Source organism: Pseudophryne corroboree, chromosome 3 (assembly GCF_028390025.1).
Source record: "Pseudophryne corroboree isolate aPseCor3 chromosome 3, aPseCor3.hap2, whole genome shotgun sequence".
Taxonomy (NCBI): Eukaryota; Metazoa; Chordata; class Amphibia; order Anura; family Myobatrachidae; genus Pseudophryne; species Pseudophryne corroboree.
Genome location: NC_086446.1, coordinates 806,392,556 through 806,419,984, shown reverse-complemented (window position 1 = coordinate 806,419,984; position 27,429 = coordinate 806,392,556). Strand labels below are relative to the sequence as shown.

At 56.5% G+C, this 27,429-nt stretch overlaps 1 protein-coding gene across 1 annotated transcript in view; it reads left to right on the top strand.

Annotated features, from left to right (window-relative positions):
* The window catches only part of INPP5F (inositol polyphosphate-5-phosphatase F), a 277,691-nt gene that overhangs the window by 193,698 nt on the left and 56,564 nt on the right, over positions 1-27,429 (top strand). Inside the window, exon 13 of the mRNA XM_063962697.1 lies at positions 24,024-24,152. Coding sequence (XP_063818767.1) covers positions 24,024-24,152 — 129 coding nt within the window. The remainder of the gene's footprint in view (positions 1-24,023; positions 24,153-27,429) is intronic.

Sequence of the window (27,429 nt, the reverse complement as noted above, 5' to 3'; positions counted from 1 at the left end):
TGCCTTCTCTGTACTGCCTTCTTTGTACTGCCCTCTCTGACTTCCTTCTCTGTACTGCCTTCTCTATACTATCCTCCATGTACTGCCTTCTCTTCCTGCCCTCTCTGTACTGCCTTCTCTGCACTACCCTCTCTGCACTACCCTCTCTGCACTACCCTCTCTGTACTACCCTCTCTGTACTGCCCTCTCTGTACTGCCTTCTCTGCACTGCCCTCTCTGCACTGCCCTCTCTCTCTCTGCACTGCTTTATGCCCTCTCTGCACTGCCTTCTCTGCACTGCCTTATCTGTACTGCCTTCTCTGCACTACCCTCTCTGTACTGCCCTCTCTGCACTGCCCTCTCTGCGCTGCCCTCTCTGCACTGCCTTCTCTGCACTGCCTTCTCTGCACTGCCCTCTCTGTACTGCCCTCTCTGTACTGCCTTCTCTGCACTGCCCTCTCTGCACTGCCCTCTCTCTCTGCACTGCCTTCTCTGCACTGCCCTTTCTGCACTGCCCTCTCTGTACTGCCCTCTCTGTACTGCCCTCTCTGCACTGCCCTCTCTGTACTGCCTTCTCAGTACTGCCCTCTCTGTACTGCCGTCTCTGTACTGCCTTCTCCGTACTGCCCTCACTGTACTGCCTTCTCTGTACTGCCTTCTCTGCCTGCCCTCTCTGTACTGCCTTCTCTGTACTACCCTCACTGTACTGCCCTCACTGTACTGCCCTCTCTGTACTGCCTTCTCTGTATTGCCCTCTCTGCCTGCCCTCTCTGTACTGCCTTCTCTGTACTGCCCTCTCTGTACTGCCCTCTCTGCCTACCCTCTCTGTACTGCCCTCTCTGTACTGCCTTCTCTGTACTGCCCTCTCTGTACTGCCCTCACTGTACTACCCTCTCTGTACTGCCTTCTCTGTACTGCCTTCTCTGTACTGCCTTCTCTATACTGCCCTCACTGTACTGCCCTATCTGTACTGCCCTATCTGTACTGCCCTATCTGTACTGCCCTCTGTGTACTGCCCTCTCTGCCTACCCTCTCTGTACTGCCCTCTCTGTACTGCCCTCTCTGCCTGCCTTCTCTGTATTGCCTTCTATGTGCTGCCCTCTCTGCCTTCCTTCTCTGTACTGCCTTCTCTATACTATCCTCCATGTACTGCCTTCTCTTCCTGCCCTCTCTGTACTGCCTTCTCTGCCTGCCCTCTCTGTACTGCCCTCTCTGTACTGCCCTCTCTGTACTACCCTCTCTGTACTGCCTTCTCTTTACTGCCATCACTGTACTGCCTTCTCTACTTGCCCTCTGTGTACTGCCTTCTCTGCCTGCCCTCTGTGTACTGCCTTCTCTGCCTGCCCTCTCTGTACTGCCCTCTCTGTACTGCCCTCTCTGTACTGCACTCTCTGCCTGCCCTCTCTGTCTGTCCTCTCTGTACTGCACTCTCTGCCTGCCTTCTCTGTACTGCCATCTCTGTACTGCCTTCTCTGCACTGCCTTCTCTTCCTGCCCTCACTGCACTGCCTTCTCTGCCCTGCCCTCTCTGCACTGCCTTCTCTGCCTGCCCTATCTATACTGCCTTCTCTGCACTGCACTCTCTTCCTGCCCTCACTGTAGTGCCTTCTCTGCCTGTCCTCTCTGTACTTCACTCTGTCTGCCCTCCCTGTACTGCACTCTCTGTACTGCCCTCTCTTTACTGCCTTCTCTGCACTGCCATCTCTGTACTGCCTTATCTGCACTGCCTTCTCTTCCTGCCCTCACTGCACTGCCTTCTCTGCACTGCCTTCTCTGCCTGCCCTCTCTGCACTGCCTTCTCTGCCTGCCCTATCTGTACTGCCTTCTCTGCACTGCCCTCTCTTCCTGCCCTCATTGTACTGCCCTCTCTGTACTGCCCTCTCTGTACTGCCCTCTCTGTACTGCCCTCTCTGCCTGCCCTCTCTGTACTGCCTTCTCTGCCTGCCCTCTCTGTACTGCCTTCTCTGCCTGTCCTCTCTGTACTGCCTTCGATGCACTGCCTTCTCTTCCTGCCCACACTATACTACCTTCTCTGTACTGCCTTCTCTGTGCTTCCCTCTCTGCCTGTCCCCTGTACTGCCTTCTCTGTACTGCCTTCTCTGTACTGCCTTCTCTGTACTGCCCTCTCTGTACTGCCTTCTCTGCACTGCCTTCTCTTCCTGCCCTCAGTATACTGCCTTCTCTGCCTGCGCGGTATCTGTACTGCGGTATCTGTACTGCCCTCTCTGCACTGCCTTCTCTGCACTGCCTTCTCTGCACTGCCCTCTCTGTACTGCCCTCTCTGTACTGCCCTCTCTTCGTGCCTTCTCTGCACTGCCTTCTCTGCCTGCCTTCTCTGCACTGCTTTCTGTGCACTGCCTTCTCTGTACTGCCTTCTCTTCCTGCCTTCTCTGCCTGCCCTCTCTGTACTGCCTTCTCTGCCTGCCCTATATGCACTGCCTTCTCTTCCTGCCCTATCTGCACTGCCCTCTCTTCCTGCCCTCACTGTTCTGCTTTCTCTGCCTGCCACCTGTACTGCCTTCTCTGTCTGCCCTTTCTGTACTGCCTTCTCTGCCTGCCCTCTCTGTACTGCCTTCTCTACCTGCCCCCTGTACTGCCTTCTCTGCCTGCCCTCTCTGTACTGCCTTCTCTGCCTGCCCTCTCTGTACTGCCTTCTCTGCCTGCCCCCTGTACTGCCTTCTCTGCCTGCCCTCTCGGTACTGCCTTCTCTGCCTGCCCTCTCTGTACTTCCTTCTCTGCCAGCCCTCTCTGTACTGCCTTCTCTGCCAGCCCCATGTACTGCCTTCTCTGCCTGCCCTCTGTGTACTGCCTTCTCTGCCTGTCCCCTGTGTACTGCCTTATTTGCCTGTCTCTGTGTACTATCCTATCTGTACTGCCGTCTCTGTACTGCCTTCTCTGCCTGCCTTCTCTGCACTGCCTTCTCTGCACTGCCCTCTCTGCACTGCCCTCTCTGCACTGCCCTCTCTGTACTGCCTTCTCCGTACTGCCTTCTCCGTACTGCCTTCTCCGTACTGCCTTCTCTGTACTGCCTTCTCTGTACTGCCTTCTCTGTACTGTCCTCACTGTACTGCCTTCTCTGTACTGCCCACACTATACTACCTTCTCTGTACTGCCTTCTCTGTGCTTCCCTCTCTGCCTGCCCCCTGTACTGCCTTCTCTGTACTGCCCTCTCTGCCTGCCCTCTCTGTACTGCCCTCTCTGTACTGCCTTCTCTGCCTGCGGTATCTGTACTGCCCTCTCTGCACTGCCTTCTCTGCACTGCCCTCTCTGTACTGCCCTCTCTGTACTGCCCTCTCTTCCTGCCTTCTCTGCACTGCCTTCTCTGCCTGCCTTCTCTGCACTGCCTTCTCTGCACTGCCTTCTGTACTGCCTTCTCTTCCTGCCTTCTCTGCCTGCCCTCTCTGTACTGCCTTCTCTGCCTGCCCTATATGCACTGCCTTCTCTTCCTGCCCTATATGCACTGCCCTCTCTTCCTGCCCTATCTGCACTGCCCTCTCTTCCTGCCCTCACTGTACTGCTTTCTCTGTCTGCCTGCCACCTGTACTGCCTTCTCTGCCTGCCCTTTCTGTACTGCCTTCTCTGCCTGCCCTCTCTGTACTGCCTTCTCTACCTGCCCCCTGTACTGCCTTCTCTGCCTGCCCTCTTTGTACTGCCTTCTTTGCCTGCCCTCTCTGTACTGCCTTCTCTGCCTGTCCTCTCTGTACTGCCTTCTCTGCCTGCCATCTCTGTACTGCCTTCTCTGCACTGCCTTCTCTTCCTGCCCTCAGTATACTGCCTTCTCTGTACTGCCTTCTCTGCCTGCGGTATCTGTACTGCCCTCTCTGCCTGCCCTCTCTGTACTGCCCTCTCTGTACTGCCCTCTCTTCCTGCCTTCTCTGCACTGCCCTCTCTATACTGCCCTCTCTGTACTGCCTTCTCTTCCTGCCTTCTCTGCACTGCCTTCTCTTCCTGCCCTCAGTATACTGCCTTCTCTGCCTGCGGTATCTGTACTGCCCTCTCTGCCTGCCCTCTCTGTATTGCCCTATCTGTACTGCCCTCTCTTCCTGCCTTCTCTGCACTGCCCTCTCTATACTGCCCTCTCTGTACTGCCTTCTCTTCCTGCCTTCTCTGCAGTGCCTTCTCTGCCTGCCCTCTCTGTATTGCCTTCTCTGCCTGCCCTATCTGCACTGCCCTCTCTTCCTGCCCTCACTGTACTGCTTTCTCTGCCTGCCCCCTGTACTGCCTTCTCTGCACTGCCCTCTCTGAACTTCCTTCTCTGCCTGCCCCCTGTACTGCCTTCTCTGCTTGTCCCCTGTACTGCCTTCTCTGCTTGCCCTCTGTACTGCCTTCTCTGCCTGCCCTTTCTGTACTGCCTTCTCTGTACTGACTTCTCTGCCTGCCCTCTCTGTACTGGCCTCACTGTACTGCCTTCTCTACCTGCCCCCTGTACTGCCTGGTCTGCCTGCCCTCTCTGTACTGCCTGGTCTGCCTACCCTCTCTGTACTGCCCTCTATGTACTGCCTTCTCTGTACTGCCCTCTCTGTACTGCCCTCTCTGTACTGCCCTCTCTGTACTGCCCTCTCTGTACTGCCCTCTCTGCACTGCCCTCTCTGCACTGCCCTCTCTCTCTCTGCACTGCCTTCTCTGTACTGCCCTCTCTGTACTGCCCTCTCTGTACTGCCCTCTCTGTACTGCCCTCTCTGCACTGCCTTCTCTGTACTGCCTTCTCTGCCTGCCTTCTCAGTACTGCCCTCTCTGTACTGCCTTCTCTGTACTGCCTTCTCTGTACTGCCTTTTCTCTACTGCCCTCTCTGTACTGCCCTCACTGTACTGCCCTCACTGTACTGCCCTCTCTGTACTGCCCTCTCTGTACTGCCCTCTCTGTACTGCCCTCTCTGTACTGCCTTCTCTGTACTGCCCTCTCTGTACTGCCCTCTGTGTACTGCCCTCTCTGCCTACCCTCTCTGTACTGCCTTCTCTGTACTGCCCTCTCTGCCTGCCCTCTCTGTACTGCCCTCTCTGTACTGCCTTCTCTGCCTGCGGTATCTGTACTGCCCTCTCTGCACTGCCTTCTCTGCACTGCCCTCTCTGTACTGCCCTCTCTGTACTGCCCTCTCTTCCTGCCTTCTCTGCACTGCCTTCTCTGCCTGCCTTCTCTGCACTGCCTTCTCTGCACTGCCTTCTGTACTGCCTTCTCTTCCTGCCTTCTCTGCCTGCCCTCTCTGTACTGCCTTCTCTGCCTGCCCTATATGCACTGCCTTCTCTTCCTGCCCTATATGCACTGCCCTCTCTTCCTGCCCTATCTGCACTGCCCTCTCTTCCTGCCCTCGCTGTACTGCTTTCTCTGTCTGCCTGCCACCTGTACTGCCTTCTCTGCCTGCCCTTTCTGTACTGCCTTCTCTGCCTGCCCTCTCTGTACTGCCTTCTCTACCTGCCCCCTGTACTGCCTTCTCTGCCTGCCCTCTTTGTACTGCCTTCTTTGCCTGCCCTCTCTGTACTGCCTTCTCTGCCTGCCCTCTCTGTACTGCCTTCTCTGCCTGCCATCTCTGTACTGCCTTCTCTGCACTGCCTTCTCTTCCTGCCCTCAGTATACTGCCTTCTCTGTACTGCCTTCTCTGCCTGCGGTATCTGTACTGCCCTCTCTGCCTGCCCTCTCTGTACTGCCCTCTCTGTACTGCCCTCTCTTCCTGCCTTCTCTGCACTGCCCTCTCTATACTGCCCTCTCTGTACTGCCTTCTCTTCCTGCCTTCTCTGCAGTGCCTTCTCTGCCTGCCCTCTCTGTATTGCCTTCTCTGCCTGCCCTCTCTTCCTGCCCTCACTGTACTGCTTTCTCTGCCTGCCCCCTGTACTGCCTTCTCTGCACTGCCCTCTCTGAACTTCCTTCTCTGCCTGCCCCCTGTACTGCCTTCTCTGCTTGTCCCCTGTACTGCCTTCTCTGCTTGCCCTCTCTGTACTGCCTTCTCTGTCTGCCCTCTCTGTACTGCCTTCTCTGTACTGACTTCTCTGCCTGCCCTCTCTGTACTGGCCTCACTGTACTGCCTTCTCTACTTGCCCCCTGTACTGCCTGGTCTGCCTGTCCTCTCTGTACTGCCTTCTCTGCACTACCCTTTCTGTACTGCCCTCTCTGTACTGCCCTCTCTGTACTGCCCTCTCTGCACTGCCCTCTCTGCACTGCCTTCTCTGCACTACCCTCTCTGTACTGCCCTCTCTGTACTGCCTTCTATGCACTGCCCTCTCTCTCTCTGCACTGCCCTCTCTGCACTGCCTTCTCTGCACTGCCTTCTCTGCACTGCCCTCTCTGCACTGCCCTCTCTGCACTGCCTTCTCTGTACTGCCCTCTCTGCACTGCCTTCTCTGCACTACCCTCTCTGTACTGCCCTCTCTGTACTGCCCTCTCTGCACTGCCTTCTCTGCACTACCCTCTCTGTACTGCCCTCTCTGTACTGCCTTCTCTGCACTGCCCTCTCTGCACTGCCCTCTCTCTCTCTGCACTGCCTTCTCTGTACTGACCTCTCTGTACTGCCCTCTCTGCACTGCCTTCTCTGTACTGCCTTCTCTGCCTGCCTTCTCAGTACTGCCCTCTCCGTACTGCCTTCTCCGTACTGCCTTCTCCGTACTGCCTTCTCTGTACTGCCCTCTCTGTACTGCCCTCTCTGTACTGCCCTCTCTGTACTGCCCTCTCTGTACTGCCCTCTCTGTACTGCCCTCTCTGTACTGCCCTCACTGTACTGCCCTCTCTGTACTGCCTTCTCTGCCTGCCCTCTCTGTACTGCCTTCTCTGTACTGCCTTCTCTGTACTGCCCTCTGTGTACTGCCCTCTCTGCCTACCCTCTCTGTACTGCCTTTTCTGTACTGCCCTCTCTGTACTGCCCTCTCTGCACTGCCTTCTCTGCCTGCCCCCTGTACTGCCTTCTCTGCACTGCCCTCTCTGAACTTCCTTCTCTACCTGCCCCCTGTACTGCCTTCTCTGCACTGCCCTCTCTGAACTTCCTTCTCTACCTGCCCCCTGTACTGCCTTCTCTGCTTGCCCTCTCTGTACTGCCTTCTCTGTACTGACTTCTCTGCCTGCCCTCTCTGTACTGGCCTCACTGTACTGCCTTCTCTACCTGCCCCCTGTACTGCCTGGTCTGCCTGCCCTCTCTGTACTGCCGTCTCTATACTGCCCTCTATGTACTGCCTTCTCTGCACTACTCTCTCTGTACTGCCCTCTCTGTACCCTCTCTGTACTGCCCTCTCTGTACTGCCCTCTCTGTACTGCCCTCTCTGTACTTCTGTACTGCCCTCTCTGTACTGCCCTCTCTGTACTGCCTTCTCTGTACTGCCCTCACTGTACTGCCCTCACTGTACTGCCCTCTCTGCCTACCCTCTCTGTACTGCCCTCTCTGTACTGCCTTCTCTTTACCGCCTTCTCTTTACTGCCTTCTCTGTACTGCCCTCTCTGCACTGCCATCACACTGTACTGCCCTCTCTGTACTGCCCTCTGTGTACTGCCTTCTCTGCCTACCCTCTCTGTACTGCTGTACTGCCCTCTCTGTACTGCCTTCTCTGTACTGCCCTCTCTGTACTGCCCTCTCTGTACTGCCCTCTCTGCCTGCCCTCTCTGTACTGCCCTCTCTGTACTGCCCTCTCTGCCTGCCTTCTCTGTACTGCCCTCTCTGCCTTCCTTCTCTGTACTGCCTTCTCTATACTATCCTCCATGTACTGCCTTCTCTTCCTGCCCTCTCTGTACTGCCTTCTCTGCACTACCCTCTCTGTACTGCCTTCTCTGTACTGCCTTCTCTGCCTGCCTTCTCAGTACTGCCCTCTCTGTACTGCCTTCTCTGTACTGCCTTCTCTGTACTGCCTTCTCTGTACTGCCTTTTCTCTACTGCCCTCTCTGTACTGCCCTCACTGTACTGCCCTCACTGTACTGCCCTCTCTGTACTGCCCTCTCTGTACTGCCTTCTCTGTACTGCCCTCTCTGTACTGCCCTCTGTGTACTGCCCTCTCTGCCTACCCTCTCTGTACTGCCTTCTCTGTACTGCCCTCTCTGTACTGCCCTCTCTGCACTGCCTTCTCTGCCTGCCCCCTGTACTGCCTTCTCTGCACTGCCCTCTCTGAACTTCCTTCTCTGCCTGCCCCCCTGTACTGCCTTCTCTGCTTGCCCTCTCTGTACTGCCTTCTCTGTACTGACTTCTCTGCCTGCCCTCTCTGTACTGGCCTCACTGTACTGCCTTCTCTACCTGCCCCCTGTACTGCCTGGTCTGCCTGCCCTCTCTGTACTGCCGTCTCTGTACTGCCTTCTCTGCACTACCCTCTCTGTACTGCCCTCTCTGCACTGCCCTCTCTGCACTGCCCTCTCTGTACTGCCTTCTCTGTACTGCCCTCACTGTACTTCCCTCAATGTACTGCCCTCTCTGTACTGCCCTCTCTGTACTGCCCTCTGTGTACTGCCCTCTGTGTACTGCCCTCTGTGTACTGCCCTCTGTGTACTGCCCTCTGTGTACTGCCCTCTCTGCCTACCCTCTCTGTACTGCCCTCTCTGTACTGCCTTCTCTGTACTGCCTTCTCTGTACTGCCTTCTCTGTACTGCCCTCTCTGCACTGCCCTCTCTCTCTCTGCACTGCCTTCTCTGTACTGCCCTCTCTGTACTGCCCTCTCTGTACTGCCCTCTCTGTACTGCCCTCTCTGTACTGCCCTCTCTGTACTGCCCTCTCTGCCTGCCCTCTCTGTACTGCCCTCTCTGTACTGCCCTCTCTGCCTGCCTTCTCTGTACTGCCCTCTCTGCCTTCCTTCTCTGTACTGCCTTCTCTATACTATCCTCCATGTACTGCCTTCTCTTCCTGCCCTCTCTGTACTGCCTTCTCTGCACTACCCTCTCTGTACTGCCTTCTCTGTACTGCCTTCTCTGCCTGCCTTCTCAGTACTGCCCTCTCTGTACTGCCTTCTCTGTACTGCCTTCTCTGTACTGCCTTTTCTCTACTGCCCTCACTGTACTGCCCTCACTGTACTGCCCTCTCTGTACTGCCCTCTCTGTACTGCCTTCTCTGTACTGCCCTCTCTGTACTGCCCTCTGTGTACTGCCCTCTCTGCCTACCCTCTCTGTACTGCCTTCTCTGTACTGCCCTCTCTGTACTGCCCTCTCTGCACTGCCTTCTCTGCCTGCCCCCTGTACTGCCTTCTCTGCACTGCCCTCTCTGAACTTCCTTCTCTGCCTGCCCCCCTGTACTGCCTTCTCTGCTTGCCCTCTCTGTACTGCCTTCTCTGTACTGACTTCTCTGCCTGCCCTCTCTGTACTGGCCTCACTGTACTGCCTTCTCTACCTGCCCCCTGTACTGCCTGGTCTGCCTGCCCTCTCTGTACTGCCGTCTCTGTACTGCCGTCTCTGTACTGCCTTCTCTGCACTACCCTCTCTGTACTGCCCTCTCTGCACTGCCCTCTCTGCACTGCCCTCTCTGTACTGCCTTCTCTGTACTGCCCTCACTGTACTTCCCTCAATGTACTGCCCTCTCTGTACTGCCCTCTCTGTACTGCCCTCTGTGTACTGCCCTCTGTGTACTGCCCTCTGTGTACTGCCCTCTGTGTACTGCCCTCTCTGCCTACCCTCTCTGTACTGCCCTCTCTGTACTGCCTTCTCTGTACTGCCTTCTCTGTACTGCCTTCTCTGTACTGCCCTCTCTGCACTGCCCTCTCTCTCTCTGCACTGCCTTCTCTGTACTGCCCTCTCTGTACCGCCCTCTCTGTACTGCCCTCTCTGTACTGCCCTCTCTGTACCGCCCTCTCTGTACTGCCCTCTCTGTACTGCCCTCACTGTACTGCCCTCTCTGTACTGCCCTCTCTGTACTGCCTTCTCTGCCTGCCCTCTCTGTACTGCCCTCTCTGTACTGCCTTCTCTGTACTGCCCTCTCTGTACTGCCCTCTGTGTACTGCCCTCTCTGCCTACCCTCTCTGCCTACCCTCTCTGTACTGCCTTCTCTGTACTGCCCTCTCTGTACTGCCCTCTCTGCACTGCCTTCTCTGCCTGCCCCCTGTACTGCCTTCTCTGCACTGCCCTCTCTGAACTTCCTTCTCTGCCTGCCCCCTGTACTGCCTTCTCTGCTTGCCCTCTCTGTACTGCCTTCTCTGTACTGACTTCTCTGCCTGCCCTCTCTGTACTGGCCTCACTGTACTGCCTTCTCTACCTGCCGCCTGGTCTGCCTGCCCTCTCTGTACTGCCGTCTCTGTACTGCCCTCTATGTACTGCCTTCTCTGTACTGCCTTCTCTGCACTACCCTCTCTGTACTGCCCTCTCTGCACTGCCCTCTCTGTACTGCCTTCTCTGTACTGCCCTCACTGTACTTCCCTCTCTGTACTGCCCTCTCTGTACTGCCCTCTCTGTACTGCCCTCTGTGTACTGCCCTCTGTGTACTGCCCTCTCTGTACTGCCTTCTCTGTACTGCCTTCTCTGTACTGCCCTCACTGTACTGCCCTCGCTGTACTGCCCTCTCTGTACTGCCCTCTCTGCCTACCCTCTCTGTACTGCCCTCTCTGTACTGCCCTCTCTGTACTGCCTTCTCTTTACTGCCTTCTCTGTACTGCCCTCACTGTACTGCCCTCACTGTACTGCCCTCACTGTACTGCCCTCTCTGTACTGCCCTCTGTGTACTGCCTTCTCTGCCTACCCTCTCTGTACTGCTGTACTGCCCTCTCTGTACTGCCCTCTCTGTACTGCCTTCTCTGTACTGCCTTCTCTGTACTGCCCTCACTGTACTGCCCTCTCTGTACTGCCCTCTGTGTACTGCCCTCTGTGTACTGCCCTCTCTGTCTGCCTTCTCTGTACTGCCTTCTCTGTACTGCCCTCTCTGACTTCCTTCTCTGTACTGCCTTCTCTATACTATCCTCCATGTACTGCCTTCTCTTCCTGCCCTCTCTGTACTGCCTTCTCTGCACTGCCTTCTCTGCACTACCCTCTCTGTACTACCCTCTCTGTACTGCCCTCTCTGTACTGCCTTCTCTGCACTGCCCTCTCTGCACTGCCCTCTCTCTCTCTGCACTGCTTTATGCCCTCTCTGCACTGCCTTCTCTGCACTGCCTTCTCTGCACTGCCTTCTCTGTACTGCCTTCTCTGCACTACCCTCTCTGTACTGCCCTCTCTGTACTGCCCTCTCTGCGCTGCCCTCTCTGCGCTGCCCTCTCTGCACTGCCTTCTCTGCACTGCCCTCTCTGTACTGCCCTCTCTGTACTGCCTTCTCTGCACTGCCCTCTCTGCACTGCCCTCTCTCTCTCTGCACTGCCTTCTCTGCACTGCCCTTTCTGCACTGCCCTCTCTGTACTGCCCTCTCTGTACTGCCCTCTCTGCACTGCCCTCTCTGTACTGCCTTCTCAGTACTGCCCTCTCTGTACTGCCGTCTCTGTACTGCCTTCTCCGTACTGCCCTCACTGTACTGCCTTCTCTGTACTGCCTTCTCTGCCTGCCCTCTCTGTACTGCCTTCTCTGTACTGCCTTCTCTGTACTACCCTCACTGTACTGCCCTCACTGTACTGCCCTCTCTGTACTGCCTTCTCTGTATTGCCCTCTTTGCCTGCCCTCTCTGTACTGCCTTCTCTGTACTGCCCTCTCTGTACTGCCCTCTCTGTACTGCCCTCTGTGTACTGCCCTCTCTGCCTACCCTCTCTGTACTGCCCTCTCTGTACTGCCCTCTCTGTACTGCCTTCTCTGTACTGCCCTCTCTGTACTGCCCTCACTGTACTACCCTCTCTGTACTGCCTTCTCTGTACTGCCTTCTCTGTACTGCCTTCTCTATACTGCCCTCACTGTACTGCCCTATCTGTACTGCCCTATCTGTACTGCCCTATCTGTACTGCCCTATCAGTACTGCCCTCTCTGCCTACCCTCTCTGTACTGCCCTCTCTGTACTGCCCTCTCTGCCTGCCTTCTCTGTATTGCCTTCTATGTGCTGCCCTCTCTGCCTTCCTTCTCTGTACTGCCTTCTCTATACTATCCTCCATGTACTGCCTTCTCTTCCTGCCCTCTCTGTACTGCCTTCTCTGCCTGCCCTCTCTGTACTGCCCTCTCTGTACTGCCCTCTCTGTACTGCCCTCTCTGTACTGCCTTCTCTTTACTGCCATCACTGTACTGCCTTCTCTACTTGCCCTCTGTGTACTGCCTTCTCTGCCTGCCCTCTGTGTACTGCCTTCTATGCCTGCCCTCTCTGTACTGCCCTCTCTGTACTGCCCTCTCTGTACTGCACTCTCTGCCTGCCCTTTCTGTCTGTCCTCTCTGTACTGCACTCTCTGCCTGCCTTCTCTGTACTGCCATCTCTGTACTGCCTTCTCTGCACTGCCTTCTCTTCCTGCCCTCACTGCACTGCCTTCTCTGCCCTACCCTCTCTGCACTGCCTTCTCTGCCTGCCCTCTCTGCACTGCCTTCTCTGCCTGCCCTATCTATACTGCCTTCTTTGCACTGCACTCTCTTCCTGCCCTCACTGTAGTGCCTTCTCTGCCTGTCCTCTCTGTACTTCACTCTGTCTGCCCTCCCTGTACTGCACTCTCTGCCTGCCCTCTCTGTACTGCCCTCTCTTTACTGCCTTCTCTGCACTGCCATCTCTGTACTGCCTTATCTGCACTGCCTTCTCTTCCTGCCCTCACTGCACTGCCTTCTCTGCACTGCCTTCTCTGCCTGCCCTCTCTGCACTGCCTTCTCTGCCTGCCCTATCTGTACTGCCTTCTCTGCACTGCCCTCTCTTCCTGCCCTCATTGTACTGCCTTCTCTGTACTGCCCTCTCTGTACTGCCCTCTCTGTACTGCCCTCTCTGCCTGCCCTCTCTGTACTGCCTTCTCTGCCTGCCCTCTCTGTACAGCCTTCTCTGTCTGCCCTCTCTGTACTGCCTTCTCTGCCTGTCCTCTCTGTACTGCCTTCGATGCACTGCCTTCTCTTCCTGCCCACACTATACTACCTTCTCTGTACTGCCTTCTCTGTGCTTCCCTCTCTGCCTGTCCCCTGTACTGCCTTCTCTGTACTGCCTTCTCTGTACTGCCCTCTCTGTACTGCCCTCTCTGTACTGCCTTCTCTGCACTGCCTTCTCTTCCTGCCCTCAGTATACTGCCTTCTCTGCCTGCGCGGTATCTGTACTGCGGTATCTGTACTGCCCTCTCTGCACTGCCTTCTCTGCACTGCCCTCTCTGTACTGCCCTCTCTGTACTGCCCTCTCTTCGTGCCTTCTCTGCACTGCCTTCTCTGCCTGCCTTCTCTGCACTGCTTTCTGTGCACTGCCTTCTCTGTACTGCCTTCTCTTCCTGCCTTCTCTGCCTGCCCTCTCTGTACTGCCTTCTCTGCCTGCCCTATATGCACTGCCTTCTCTTCCTGCCCTATCTGCACTGCCCTCTCTTCCTGCCCTCACTGTTCTGCTTTCTCTGCCTGCCACCTGTACTGCCTTCTCTGTCTGCCCTTTCTGTACTGCCTTCTCTGCCTGCCCTCTCTGTACTGCCTTCTCTACCTGCCCCCTGTACTGCCTTCTCTGCCTGCCCTCTCTGTACTGCCTTCTCTGCCTGCCCTCTCTGTACTGCCTTCTCTGCCTGCCCCCTGTACTGCCTTCTCTGCCTGCCCTCTCGGTACTGCCTTCTCTGCCTGCCCTCTCGGTACTGCCTTCTCTGCCTGCCCTCTCTGTACTTCCTTCTCTGCCAGCCCTCTCTGTACTGCCTTCTCTGCCAGCCCCATGTACTGCCTTCTCTGCCTGCCCTCTGTGTACTGCCTTCTCTGCCTGCCCCCTGTGTACTGCCTTATTTGCCTGTCTCTGTGTACTATCCTATCTGTACTGCCGTCTCTGTACTGCCTTCTCTGCCTGCCTTCTCTGCCTGCCTTCTCTGCACTGCCCTCTCTGCACTGCCCTCTCTGCACTGCCCTCTCTGCACTGCCCTCTCTGCACTGCCCTCTCTGTACTGCCTTCTCCGTACTGCCTTCTCTGTACTGCCTTCTCTGTACTGCCTTCTCTGTACTGTCCTCACTGTACTGCCTTCTCTGTACTGCCCACACTATACTACCTTCTCTGTACTGCCTTCTCTGTGCTTCCCTCTCTGCCTGCCCCCTGTACTGCCTTCTCTGTACTGCCCTCTCTGCCTGCCCTCTCTGTACTGCCCTCTCTGTACTGCCTTCTCTGCCTGCGGTATCTGTACTGCCCTCTCTGCATTGCCTTCTCTGTACTGCCTTCTCTGTACTGTCCTCACTGTACTGCCTTCTCTGTACTGCCCACACTATACTACCTTCTCTGTACTGCCTTCTCTGTGCTTCCCTCTCTGCCTGCCCCCTGTACTGCCTTCTCTGTACTGCCCTCTCTGCCTGCCCTCTCTGTACTGCCCTCTCTGTACTGCCTTCTCTGCCTGCGGTATCTGTACTGCCCTCTCTGCATTGCCTTCTCTGCACTGCCCTCTCTGTACTGCCCTCTCTGTACTGCCCTCTCTGTACTGCCCTCTCTTCCTGCCTTCTCTGCACTGCCTTCTCTGCCTGCCTTCTCTGCACTGCCTTCTCTGCACTGCCTTCTGTACTGCCTTCTCTTCCTGCCTTCTCTGCCTGCCCTCTCTGTACTGCCTTCTCTGCCTGCCCTATATGCACTGCCCTATCTGCACTGCCCTCTCTTCCTGCCCTCACTGTACTGCTTTCTCTGTCTGCCTGCCACCTGTACTGCCTTCTCTGCCTGCCCTTTCTGTACTGCCTTCTCTGCCTGCCCTCTCTGTACTGCCTTCTCTACCTGCCCCATGTACTGCCTTCTCTGCCTGCCCTCTTTGTACTGCCTTCTTTGCCTGCCCTCTCTGTACTGCCTTCTCTGCCTGCCCTCTCTGTACTGCCTTCTCTGCCTGTCATCTATGTACTGCCTTCTCTGCACTGCCTTCTCTTCCTGCCCTCAGTATACTGCCTTCTCTGTACTGCCTTCTCTGCCTGCGGTATCTGTACTGCCCTCTCTGCCTGCCCTCTCTGTACTGCCCTCTCTGTACTGCCCTCTCTTCCTGCCTTCTCTGCACTGCCCTCTCTATACTGCCCTCTCTGTACTGCCTTCTCTTCCTGCCTTCTCTGCAGTGCCTTCTCTGCCTGCCCTCTCTGTATTGCCTTCTCTGCCTGCCCTATCTGCACTGCCCTCTCTTCCTGCCCTCACTGTACTGCTTTCTCTGCCTGCCCCCTGTACTGCCTTCTCTGCACTGCCCTCTCTGAACTTCCTTCTCTGCCTGCCCCCTGTACTGCCTTCTCTGCTTGTCCCCTGTACTGCCTTCTCTGCTTGCCCTCTCTGTACTGCCTTCTCTGTCTGCCCTCTCTGTACTGCCTTCTCTGTACTGACTTCTCTGCCTGCCCTCTGTGTACTGGCCTCACTGTACTGCCTTCTCTACTTGCCCCCTGTACTGCCTGGTCTGCCTGTCCTCTCTGTACTGCCTTCTCTGCACTACCCTTTCTGTACTGCCCTCTCTGTACTGCCCTCTCTGTACTGCCCTCTCTGCACTGCCTTCTCTGCACTACCCTCTCTGTACTGCCTTCTATGCACTGCCCTCTCTCTCTCTGCACTGCCCTCTCTGCACTGCCCTCTCTGCACTGCCTTCTCTGCACTGCCCTCTCTGCACTGCCTTCTCTGCACTACCCTCTCTGTACTGCCCTCTCTGTACTGCCCTCTCTGCACTGCCTTCTCTGCACTACCCTCTCTGTACTGCCCTCTCTGTACTGCCCTCTCTGTACTGCCTTCTCTGCACTGCCCTCTCTGCACTGCCCTCTCTCTCTCTGCACTGCCTTCTCTGTACTGCCCTCTCTGTACTGCCCTCTCTGCACTGCCTTCTCTGTACTGCCTTCTCTGCCTGCCTTCTCAGTACTGCCCTCTCCGTACTGCCTTCTCCGTACTGCCTTCTCCGTACTGCCTTCTCTGTACTGCCCTCTCTGTACTGCCCTCTCTGTACTGCCCTCTCTGTACTGCCCTCTCTGTACTGCCTTCTCTGCCTGCCCTCTCTGTACTGCCCTCTCTGTACTGCCTTCTCTGTACTGCCCTCTCTGTACTGCCCTCTGTGTACTGCCCTCTCTGCCTACCCTCTCTGTACTGCCTTTTCTGTACTGCCCTCTCTGCACTGCCTTCTCTGCCTGCCCCCTGTACTGCCTTCTCTGCACTGCCCTCTCTGAACTTCCTTCTCTACCTGCCCCCTGTACTGCCTTCTCTGCACTGCCCTTTCTGTACTGCCTTCTCTGCCTGCCCTCTCTGTACTTCCTTCTCTACCTGCCCCCTGTACTGCCTTCTCTGCTTGCCCTCTCTGTACTGCCTTCTCTGTACTGACTTCTCTGCCTGCCCTCTCTGTACTGGCCTCACTGTACTGCCTTCTCTACCTGCCCCCTGTACTGCCTGGTCTGCCTGCCCTCTCTGTACTGCCGTCTCTGTACTGCCCTCTATGTACTGCCTTCTCTGTACTGCCTTCTCTGCACTTCTCTCTCTGTACTGCCCTCTCTGTACCCTCTCTGTACTGCCCTCTCTGTACTGCCCTCTCTGTACTGCCCTCTCTGTACTTCTGTACTGCCCTCTCTGTACTGCCCTCTCTGTACTGCCTTCTCTGTACTGCCCTCACTGTACTGCCCTCACTGTACTGCCCTCTCTGCCTACCCTCTCTGTACTGCCCTCTCTGTACTGCCTTCTCTTTACTGCCTTCTCTTTACTGCCTTCTCTGTACTGCCCTCACTGTACTGCCCTCACACTGTACTGCCCTCTCTGTACTGCCCTCTGTGTACTGCCTTCTCTGCCTACCCTCTCTGTACTGCTGTACTGCCCTCTCTGTACTGCCTTCTCTGTACTGCCCTCTCTGCCTGCCTTCTCTGTACTGCCCTCTCTGCCTTCCTTCTCTGTACTGCCTTCTCTATACTATCCTCCATGTACTGCCTTCTCTTCCTGCCCTCTCTGTACTGCCTTCTCTGCACTACCCTCTCTGTACTGCCCTCTCTGTACTGCCTTCTCTGCACTGCCCTCTCTGCACTGCCCTCTCTCTCTCTGCACTGCTTTATGCCCTCTCTGCACTGCCTTCTCTGCACTGCCTTCTCTGTACTGCCTTCTCTGCACTACCCTCTCTGTACTGCCCTCTCTGTACTGCCCTCTCTGCACTGCCCTCTCTGCACTGCCTTCTCTGCACTGCCCTCTCTGTACTGCCCTCTCTGTACTGCCTTCTCTGCACTGCCCTCTCTGCACTGCCCTCTCTCTCTCTGCACTGCCTTCTCTGCACTGCCCTTTCTGCACTGCCCTTTCTGCACTGCCCTCTCTGTACTGCCCTCTCTGCACTGCCCTCTCTTTACTGCCTTCTCAGTACTGCCCTCTCTGTACTGCCGTCTCTGTACTGCCTTCTCCGTACTGCCCTCACTGTACTGCCTTATCCGTACTGCCCTCACTGTACTGCCTTCTCTGTACTGCCTTCTCTGTACTGCCTTCTCTGCCTGCCCTCTCTGTACTGCCCTCTGTGTACTGCCCTCTCTGCCTACCCTCTCTGTACTGCCCTCTCTGTACTGCCCTCTCTGTACTGCCTTCTCTGTACTGCCTTCTCTGTACTGCCCTCACTGTACTGCCCTCTCTGTACTGCCCTCTCTGTACTGCCCTCTCTGTACTGCCCTCTCTGTACTGCCCTCTCTGTACTGCCCTCTCTGTACTGCCCTCACTGTACTGCCCTCTCTGTACTGCCCTCTCTGTACTGCCCTCTCTGTACTGCCCTCTCTGTACTGCCTTCTCTGTACTGCCTTCTCTATACTGCCCTCTCTGTACTGCCCTCTTTGTACTGCCCTATCTGTACTGCCCTCTGTGTACTGCCCTCTCTGTACTGCCCTCTCTGCCTGCCTTCTCTGTACTGCCTTCTCTGTGCTGCCCTCTCTGCCTTCCTTCTCTGTACTGCCTTCTCTATACTATCCTCCATGTACTGCCTTCTCTTCCTGCCCTCTCTGTACTGCCTTCTCTGCCTGCCCTCTGTGTACTGCCCTCTCTGTACTGCCATCACTGTACTGCCCTCTCTGTACTGCCTTCTCTGTACTGCCTTCTCTGCCTGCCCTCTATGTACTGCCCTCTGTGTACTGCCCTTTCTGCCTACCCTCTCTGTACTGCCTTCTCTGTACTGCCTTCTCTGTACTGCCCTCTCTGTACTACTGCCTTCTCTGTACTGCCTTCTCTGTACTGCCCTCTCTGTACTGCCTTCTCTGTACTGCCTTCCCTGCCTGCCCTCTCTGTACTGCCCTCTGTGTACTGCCTTCTCTGTACTACCCTCTCTGTACTGCCCTCTCTGTACTGCCCTCTCTGTACTGCCCTCTCTGCCTGCCCTCTCTGTACTGCCCTCTCTGTACTGCCTTCTCTGTACTGCCTTCTCTGTACTACCCTCTCTGTACTGCCTTCTCTGTACTGCCCTCTCTGTACTGCCCTCTCTGTACTGCCCTCTCTGTACTGCCCTCTCTGTACTGCCTTCTCTGTACTGCCCTCTCTGTACTGCCTTCTTTGTACTGCCTTCTCTGTACTGCCCTCTCTGTACTGCCTTCTCTGTACTGCCTTCTCTGTACTGCCCTCTCTGTACTGCCCTCTCTGTACTGCCTTCTCTGTACTGCCTTCTTTGTACTGCCCTCTCTGTACTGCCCTCTCTGTACTGCCCTCTCTGTACTGCCCTCTCTGCACTGCCTTCTCTGCACTGCCTTCTCTGTACTGCCTTCTCTGTACTGCCCTCTCTGCACTGCCTTCTCTGCACTACCCTCTCTGTACTGCCTTCTCTGTACTGCCTTCTCTGTACTGCCCTCTCTGTACTGCCTTCTCTCTACTGCCCTCTCTGTACTGCCCTCTCTGCACTGCCTTCTCTGCACTACCCTCTCTGTACTGCCTTCTCTGCACTGCCCTCTCTGTACTGCCTTCTCTGTACTGCCCTCTCTGTACTGCCCTCTCTGTACTGCCCTCTCTGTACTGCCCTCTCTACACTGCCCTCTATGTACTGCCCTCTCTGTACTGCCTTCTTTTTACTGCCCTCTCTGTACTGCCCTCACTGTACTGCCCTCTCTGTACTGCCCTCTCTGTACTGCCCTCTCTGCACTGCCCTCTCTGTACTGCCCTCTCTGTACTCCCCTCTCTGTACTGCCCTCTCTGTACTGCCCTCTCTGTACTGCCCTCTCTGTACTCCCCTCTCTGTACTGCCCTCTCTGTACTCCCCTCTCTGTACTCCCCTCTCTGTACTGCCCTCTCTGTACTGCCCTCTCTGTACTGCCCTCTCTGTACTGCCCTCTCTGTAACTCCCTTCTCTGCACTGCCCTCTCTGCACTGCCCTCTCTGTACTGCCCTCTCTGCACTGCCCTCTCTGCACTGCCCTCTCTCTCTCTCTGCACTGCCCTCTCTGTACTGCCTTCTCTGTACTGCCCACTCTGTACTGCCCTCACTGTACTGCCTTCTCTGCCTGCCCTCGCTGTACTCCCCTCTCTGTACTGCCCTCTCTGTACTACCCTCTCTGTACTGCCCTCTCTGTACTGCCCTCTCTGCACTGCCCTCTCTGCACTGCCCTCTCTCTCTCTGCACTGCCTTCTCTGCACTGCCTTCTCTGCACCGCCTTCTCTGCACTGCCCTCTCTGTACTGCCCTCTCTGTACTGCCCTCTCTGTACTGCCCTCTCTGCACTGCCCTCTCTCTCTCTGCACTGCCCTCTCTGTACTGCCCTCTCTGTACTGCCCTCTCTGCACTGCCCTCTGCACTGCCCTCTCTGCACTGCCCTCTCTCTCTCTCTCTGCACTGACCTCTCTGTACTGCCTTCTCTGCACTGCCTTCTCTGCCTGCCCTCTCTGTACTGCCCTCACTGTACTCTCTGTACTCTCTGTACTGCCCTCTCTGTACTGCCTTCTCTGTACTGCCTTCTCTGTACTGCCTTCTCTGTACTGCCCTCTCTGTACAGCCTTCTCTGTACTGCCCTCTCTGTACTGCCCTCTCTGTACTGCCTTCTCTGTACTGCCCTCTCTGTACTGCCTTCTCTGTACTGCCTTCTCTGTACTGCCTTCTCTGTACTGCCTTCTCTGTACTGCCCTCTCTGTACTGCCCTCTCTGTACTGCCTTCTCTGTACTGCCCTCTCTGTACTGCCTTCTCTGTACTGCCTTCTCTGTACTGCCCTCTCTGTACTGCCTTCTCTGTACTGCCTTCTCTGTACTGCCCTCTCTGTACTGCCCTCTCTGTACTGCCTTCTCTGTACTGCCCTCTCTGTACTGCCCTCTCTACCCTCTCTGTACTGCCCACTGCCCTCTCTGTACTGCCTTCTCTGTACTGCCTTCTCTGTACTGCCTTCTCTGTACTGCCCTCTCTGTACTGCCTTCTCTGTACTGCCCTCTCTGTACTGCCCTCACTGCCTTCTCTGTACTGCCCTCTCTGTACTGCCCTCTCTGTACTGCCCTCTCTGCACTGCCTTCTCTGCACCGCCTTCTCTGCACCGCCCTCTCTGCACTGCCCTCTCTGTACTGCCCTCTCTGTACTGCCTTCTCTGTACTGCCTTCTCTGTACTGCCCTCTCTGTACTGCCCTCTCTGTACTGCCTTCTCTGTACTGCCTTCTCTGTACTGCCCTCTCTGTACTGCCCTCTCTGTACTGCCCTCTCTGTACTGCCTTCTCTGTACTGCCTTCTCTGTACTGCCCTCTCTGTACTGCCCTCTCTGTACTGCCTTCTCTGTACTGCCCTCTCTGCCCTCTCTGTACTGCCCACTGCCCTCTCTGTACTGCCCTCTCTGTACTGCCTTCTCTGTACTGCCTTCTCTGTACTGCCCTCTCTGTACTGCCCTCTCTGTACTGCCCTCTCTGTACTGCCTTCTCTGTACTGCCTTCTCTGTACTGCCCTCTCTGTACTGCCCTCTCTGTACTGCCTTCTCTGTACTGCCCTCTCTGCCCTCTCTGTACTGCCCACTGCCCTCTCTGTACTGCCTTCTCTGTACTGCCTTCTCTGTACTGCCCTCTCTGTACTGCCTTCTCTGTACTGCCCTCTCTGTACTGCCCTCACTGCCTTCTCTGTACTGCCCTCTCTGTACTGCCCTCTCTGTACTGCCCTCTCTGTACTGCCTTCTCTGTACTGCCTTCTCTGTACTGCCCTCTCTGTACTGCCTTCTCTGTACTGCCCTCTCTGTACTGCCCTCTCTGTACTGCCCTCTCTGTACTGCCCTCTCTGTACTGCCCTCTCTGTACTGCCCTCTCTGCCCTCTCTGTACTGCCCACTGCCCTCTCTGTACTGCCTTCTCTGTACTGCCTTCTCTGTACTGCCCTCTCTGTACTGCCTTCTCTGTACTGCCCTCTCTGTACTGCCCTCACTGCCTTCTCTGTACTGCCCTCTCTGTACTGCCCTCTCTGTACTGCCTTCTCTGTACTGCCTTCTCTGTACTGCCCTCTCTGTACTGCCTTCTCTGTACTGCCCTCTCTGTACTGCCCTCTCTGTACTGCCTTCTCTGTACTGCCCTCTCTGTACTGCCCTCTCTGTACTGCCCTCTCTGTACTGCCCTCTCTGCCCTCTCTGTACTGCCCACTGCCCTCTCTGTACTGCCCTCTCTGTACTGCCTTCTCTGTACTGCCTTCTCTGTACTGCCCTCTCTGTACTGCCCTCTCTGCCCTCTCTGTACTGCCCACTGCCCTCTCTGTACTGCCCTCTCTGTACTGCCTTCTCTGTACTGCCTTCTCTGTACTGCCCTCTCTGTACTGCCCTCTCTGTACTGCCCACTGCCCTCTCTGTACTGCCCTCTCTGTACTGCCTTCTCTGTACTGCCTTCTCTGTACTGCCTTCTCTGTACTGCCCTCTCCGTACTGCCTTGTCTGTACTGCCCTCTCTGTACTGCCCTCACTGCCCTCTCTGTACTGCCTTCTCTGTACTGCCTTCTCTGTACTGCCCTCTCTGTACTGCCTTCTCTGTACTGCCCTCTCTGTACTGCCCTCACTGCCTTCTCTGTACTGCCCTCTCTGTACTGCCCTCTCTGTACTGCCCTCTCTGTACTGCCTTCTCTGTACTGCCCTCTCTGTACTGCCCTCTCTGTACTGCCCTCTCTGTACTGCCCTCTCTGCCTTCTCTGTACTGTACTGCCCTCTCTGTACTGCCCTCTCTGTACTGCCCTACTGTGTCCCCCGTACGCCTGGTGCTTCCTGGTTGCATTACACTGTGACTAAGATGCGTTTTCATCAAAAAAATATTCCCGGTTCTACCAGTCTCATGGGACCTGATGTGCCAAGAGGAGCTGTGTGGTGCACAGCGGCAAAGATGTATGAGGACAAATCTGTACACCACCTGTGCCCCTGTCACCTGACCTGCCACACCCCAATCTAGTCACCTGACCTTCCTGTCACCTGCTCATGTGGTCTATCTTACTCTGTACTACCTTCTCTGCTCATTTCACCTGACCTGCAAACCCCCCAATATTCAGCCTAGTCACCTGACCTGAGCCCCTTCCTCCCTGCCTTCTGCTCATGTGTCCTGCCCCCTCTATACTGCCTTTTCTGTTTCTCGTCATCTGACCTGCAAACCCCGCTTTCTTCCTAGTCAACTGACCTGCAAACCCCACTTTCCTCCTAGTCACCTGACCTGCAAACCCCGCTTTCCTCCTAGTCACCTGACCTGCAAACCCTCCTTTCTTCCTAGTCACCTAACCTGCAAACCCCGCTTTCTTCCTAGTCACCTGACCTGCAAACCCCGCTTTCTGCCTAGTCACCTGACCTGCAAACCCCGCTTTCTTCCTATCCACCTGACTTGCAAACCCCGCTTTCTTCCTAGTCACCTGACCTGCAAACCCCGCTTTCTTCCTGGTCACCTGACGTGCAAACCCCGCTTTCTTCCTGGTCACCTGACGTGCAAACCCCGCTTTCTTCCTAGTCACCTGACCTGCAAGCCCCGCTTTCTTCCTAGTCACCTGACGTGCAAACCCTGCTTTCTTCCTATCCACCTGACTTGCAAACCCCACTTTCTTCCTAGTCACCTGACCTGCAAACCCCGCTTTCTTCCTAGTCACCTGACGTGCAAACCCCGCTTTCTTCCTAGTCACCTGACGTGCAAACCCCGCTTTCTTCCTAGTCACCTGACCTGCAAACCCCGCTTTCTTCCTAGTCTCCTGACCTGCAAACCCCGCTTTCTTCCTAGTCACCTGACGTGCAAACCCTGCTTCTTCCTAGTCACCTGACCTGCAAACCCTGCTTTCTTCCTAGTCACCTGACCTGCAAACCCTGCTTTCTTCGTAGTCCCCAGACCTGCAAACCCCGTTTCTTCCTAGTCACCTGACCTGCAAACCCCGCTTTTTTCCTAGTCACCTGACCTGCAAACCCTCCTTTCTTCCTAGTCACCTGACCTGACTGCAATGTGGTTACGTGACCTAACCACCCATGTATTGCATTATCTGCTCCTGTTACCTGGCCTGAGTCCCAGCCCATCTTTCCTTCTTACTAGTCACCTGACCTGCAAACCGCCCTCCATCTTTTCCATCTGACCAGCCCCCCCTTCCTCTCTGCTGCCTAGTCACATGATCAAGCCCCCTCCCCCACTTCCCTCAAACCTGCAATGCCTAGCTGCCTGTACTGCTGAATATATTGGGATATTGGGCCGGGACTGGCCACCCTAGCTACTTATACTGGGATGTGCTGCCTAGCTGAGACCTGATACTACAGCATAGGCACGAGAGCAGGTGCCCCATACAGCCACTAGCATTATAATAATTATTACACGTCACATCTCATCATTTTAGTTGTTACTTCTATCACCGTGTTATTTATTTATGTTACATTTTCACACGTCTGTCTCTGATTTGCATACGTTTTACATTGATCAGCTGACCTCGCCTTTTTAACGCTTTGAGCCTAATTCAGCTTCGATCGCTATTCAGCGATTTCCGCATTTCGGCATGTGCAAGGTCTTAAACTGCAATCTCATGCGATCGCAGTTTAAGTCGGGGTGGGGGAAATGGGGCGGTCCAGACAACAGAGGCCTGTCCGTACTGTTTGCGGGGTGTGCCGCTGTGGCTATGTGATGTCACACGCAGCCGCTGCAACCCGAAACATGGCGGCCCGGCGACTGCCTTCGCAGCTAGGCTAGGGAGCGTTGAGCCAGGCTTCTCTTTACATGCCCACGCCTGATCTACAGCTTTCTCTCTTTTCAGCTTAAGAAACTGGGTGTGATGCCCCCGGAGCAGCTGCTGCCCATGAAATGCTACAGACTGTACCAAGTCATGTGGGCGAACAATGGCGACTCCATCAGCAGACAGTACGCGGGGACAGCGGCTCTAAAGGTCTGTGTATCCGCCCACTGCAGCAGGCCCCTCCCTCCCCCCCTCAAGTCTGTACACAACTAGTATCCGCCCACTGCAGCTGGCCCCTCCCTCCCCCCCTCCAGTCTGTACACAACTAGTATCTTCCCACTGCAGCTGACCCCTCCCTCCCCCCTCCAGTCTGTACAAAACTAGTATCCGCCCACTGCAGCTGGCCCCTCCCTCCCCCTCCAGTCTGTACAAAACTAGTATCCGCCCACTGCAGCTGGCCCCTCCCTCCCCCCTCCAGTCTGTACACAACTAGTATCTGCCCACTGCAGCTGGCCCCTCCCTCCCCACTCAAGTCTGTACACAACTAGTATCCGCCCACTGCAGCTGGCCCCTCCCTCCCCCTCCAGTCTGTACAAAACTAGTATCCGCCCACTGCAGCTGGCCCCTCCCTCCCCCTCCAGTCTGTACAAAACTAGTATCCGCCCACTGCAGCTGGCCCCTCCCCCCTCCAGTCTGTACACAACTAGTATCTGCCCACTGCAGCTGGCCCCTCCGTCCCCCCTCCAGTCTGTATGCAACTAGTATCCGCCCACTGCAGCTGGCCCCTCCCTCCCCCCTCCAGTCTGTATGCAACTAGTATCCGCCCACTGCAGCTGGCCCCTCCCTCCCCCTCTAGTCTGTACGCAACTAGTATCCGCCCACTGCAGCTGGCCCCTCCCTCCCCCTCCAGTCTGTACAAAACTAGTATCCGCCCACTGCAGCTGGCCCCTCCCTCCCCCTCCAGTCTGTACAAAACTAGTATCCGCCCACTGCAGCTGGCCCCTCCCTCCCCCCTCCAGTCTGTACACAACTAGTATCTGCCCACTGCAGCTGGCCCCTCCCACCCCTCTCCAGTCTGTACACAACTAGTATCTGCCCACTGCAGCTGGCCCCTCCCTCCCCCCTCCAGTCTGTACACAACTAGTATCTTCCCACTGCAGCTGGCCCCTCCCTCCCCCCTCCAGTCTGTACACAACTAGTATCCGCCCACTGCAGCTGGCCCCTCCCACCCCTCTCTAGTCTGTACACAACTAGTATCTGCCCACTGCAGCTGGCCCCTCCCTCCCCCCTCCAGTCTGTACACAACTAGTATCCGCCCACTGCAGCTGGCCCCTCCCTCCCCTTTCCAGTCTGTACACAACTAGTATCCGCCCACTGCAGCTGGCCCCTCCCTCCCCCTCCAGTCTGTACAAAACTAGTATCCGCCCACTGCAGCTGGCCCCTCCCTCCCCCTCCAGTCTGTACAAAACTAGTATCCGCCCACTGCAGCTGGCCCCTCCCTCCCCCCTCCAGTCTGTACACAACTAGTATCTGCCCACTGCAGCTGGCCCCTCCCACCCCTCTCCAGTCTGTACACAACTAGTATCTGCCCACTGCAGCTGGCCCCTCCCACCCCTCTCCAGTCTGTACACAACTAGTATCTGCCCACTGCAGCTGGCCCCTCCCTCCCCCCTCCAGTCTGTACACAACTAGTATTTTCCCACTGCAGCTGGCCCCTCCCTCCCCCCTCCAGTCTGTACACAACTAGTATCCGCCCACTGCAGCTGGCCCCTCCCACCCCTCTCCAGTCTGTACACAACTAGTATCTGCCCACTGCAGCTGGCCCCTCCCTCCCCCTCCAGTCTGTACACAACTAGTATCCGCCCACTGCAGCTGGCCCCTCCCTCCCCTTTCCAGTCTGTACACAACTAGTATCCGCCCACTGCAGCTGGCCCCTCCCTCCCCCCTCCAGTCTGTACACAACTAGTATCTGCCCACTGCAGCTGGCCCCTCCCACCCCTCTCCAGTCTGTACACAACTAGTATCTGCCCACTGCAGCTGGCCCCTCCCTCCCCCCTCCAGTCTGTACACAACTAGTATCCGCCCACTGCAGCTGGCCCCTCCCCCCTCCAGTCTGTACACAACTAGTATCTGCCCACTGCAGCTGGCCCCTCCCTCCCCCTCCAGTCTGTACACAACTAGTATCCGCCCACTGCAGCTGGCCCCTCCCTCCCCCTCCAGTCTGTACACAACTAGTATCCGCCCACTGCAGCTGGCCCCTCCCTCCCCCCTCCAGTCTGTACACAACTAGTATCTGCCCACTGCAGCTGGCCCCTTCCTCCCCCTCCAGTCTGTACACAACTAGTATCTGCCCACTGCAGCTGGCCCCTCCCCCCTCCAGTCTGTACACAACTAGTATCCGCCCACTACAGCTGGCCCCTCCCTCCCCCCTCCAGTCTGTACACAACTAGTATCTGCCCACTGCAGCTGCCCCCCCCCATTTCCAGTCTGTACGCAACTAGTATCCACCCACTGCAGCTGGCCCCTCCCCCCTCCAGTCTGTACACAACTAGTATCTGCACACGGCAGCTGGCCCCTCCGTCCCCCCTCCAGTCTGTATGCAACTAGTATCCGCCCACTGCAGCTGGCCCCTCCCTCCCCCCTCCAGTCTGTATGCAACTAGTATCCGCCCACTGCAGCTGGCCCCTCCCTCCCCCTCTAGTCTGTACGCAACTAGTATCCGCCCACTGCAGCTGGCCCCTCCCTCCCCCTCCAGTCTGTACACAACTAGTATCCGCCCACTGCAGCTTGCCCCTCCCTCCCCCTCCAGTCTGTACAAAACTAGTATCCGCCCACTGCAGCTGGCCCCTCCCTCCCCCCTCCAGTCTGTACACAACTAGTATCTGCCCACTGCAGCTGGCCCCTCCCACCCCTCTCCAGTCTGTACACAACTAGTATCTGCCCACTGCAGCTGGCCCCTCCCTCCCCCCTCCAGTCTGTACACAACTAGTATCCTCCCACTGCAGCTGGCCCCTCCCTCCCCCCTCCAGTCTGTACACAACTAGTATCCGCCCACTGCAGCTGGCCCCTCCCACCCCTCTCCAGTCTGTACACAACTAGTATCTGCCCACTGCAGCTGGCCCCTCCCTCCCCCCTCCAGTCTGTACACAACTAGTATCCGCCCACTGCAGCTGGCCCCTCCCTCCCCTTTCCAGTCTGTACACAACTAGTATCCGCCCACTGCAGCTGGCCCCTCCCTCCCCCCTCCAGTCTGTACGCAACTAGTATCTGCCCACTGCAGCTGGCCCCTCCCTCCCCCTCCAGTCTGTACACACTAGTATCCGCCCACTGCAGCTGGCCCCTCCCCCTCCAGTCTGTACACAACTAGTATCCGCCCACTGCAGCTGGTCCCTCCCCCCTCCAGTCTGTACACAACTAGTATCTGCCCACTGCAGCTGGCCCCTCCCTCCCCCCTCCAGTCTGTACACACTAGTATCCGCCCACTGCA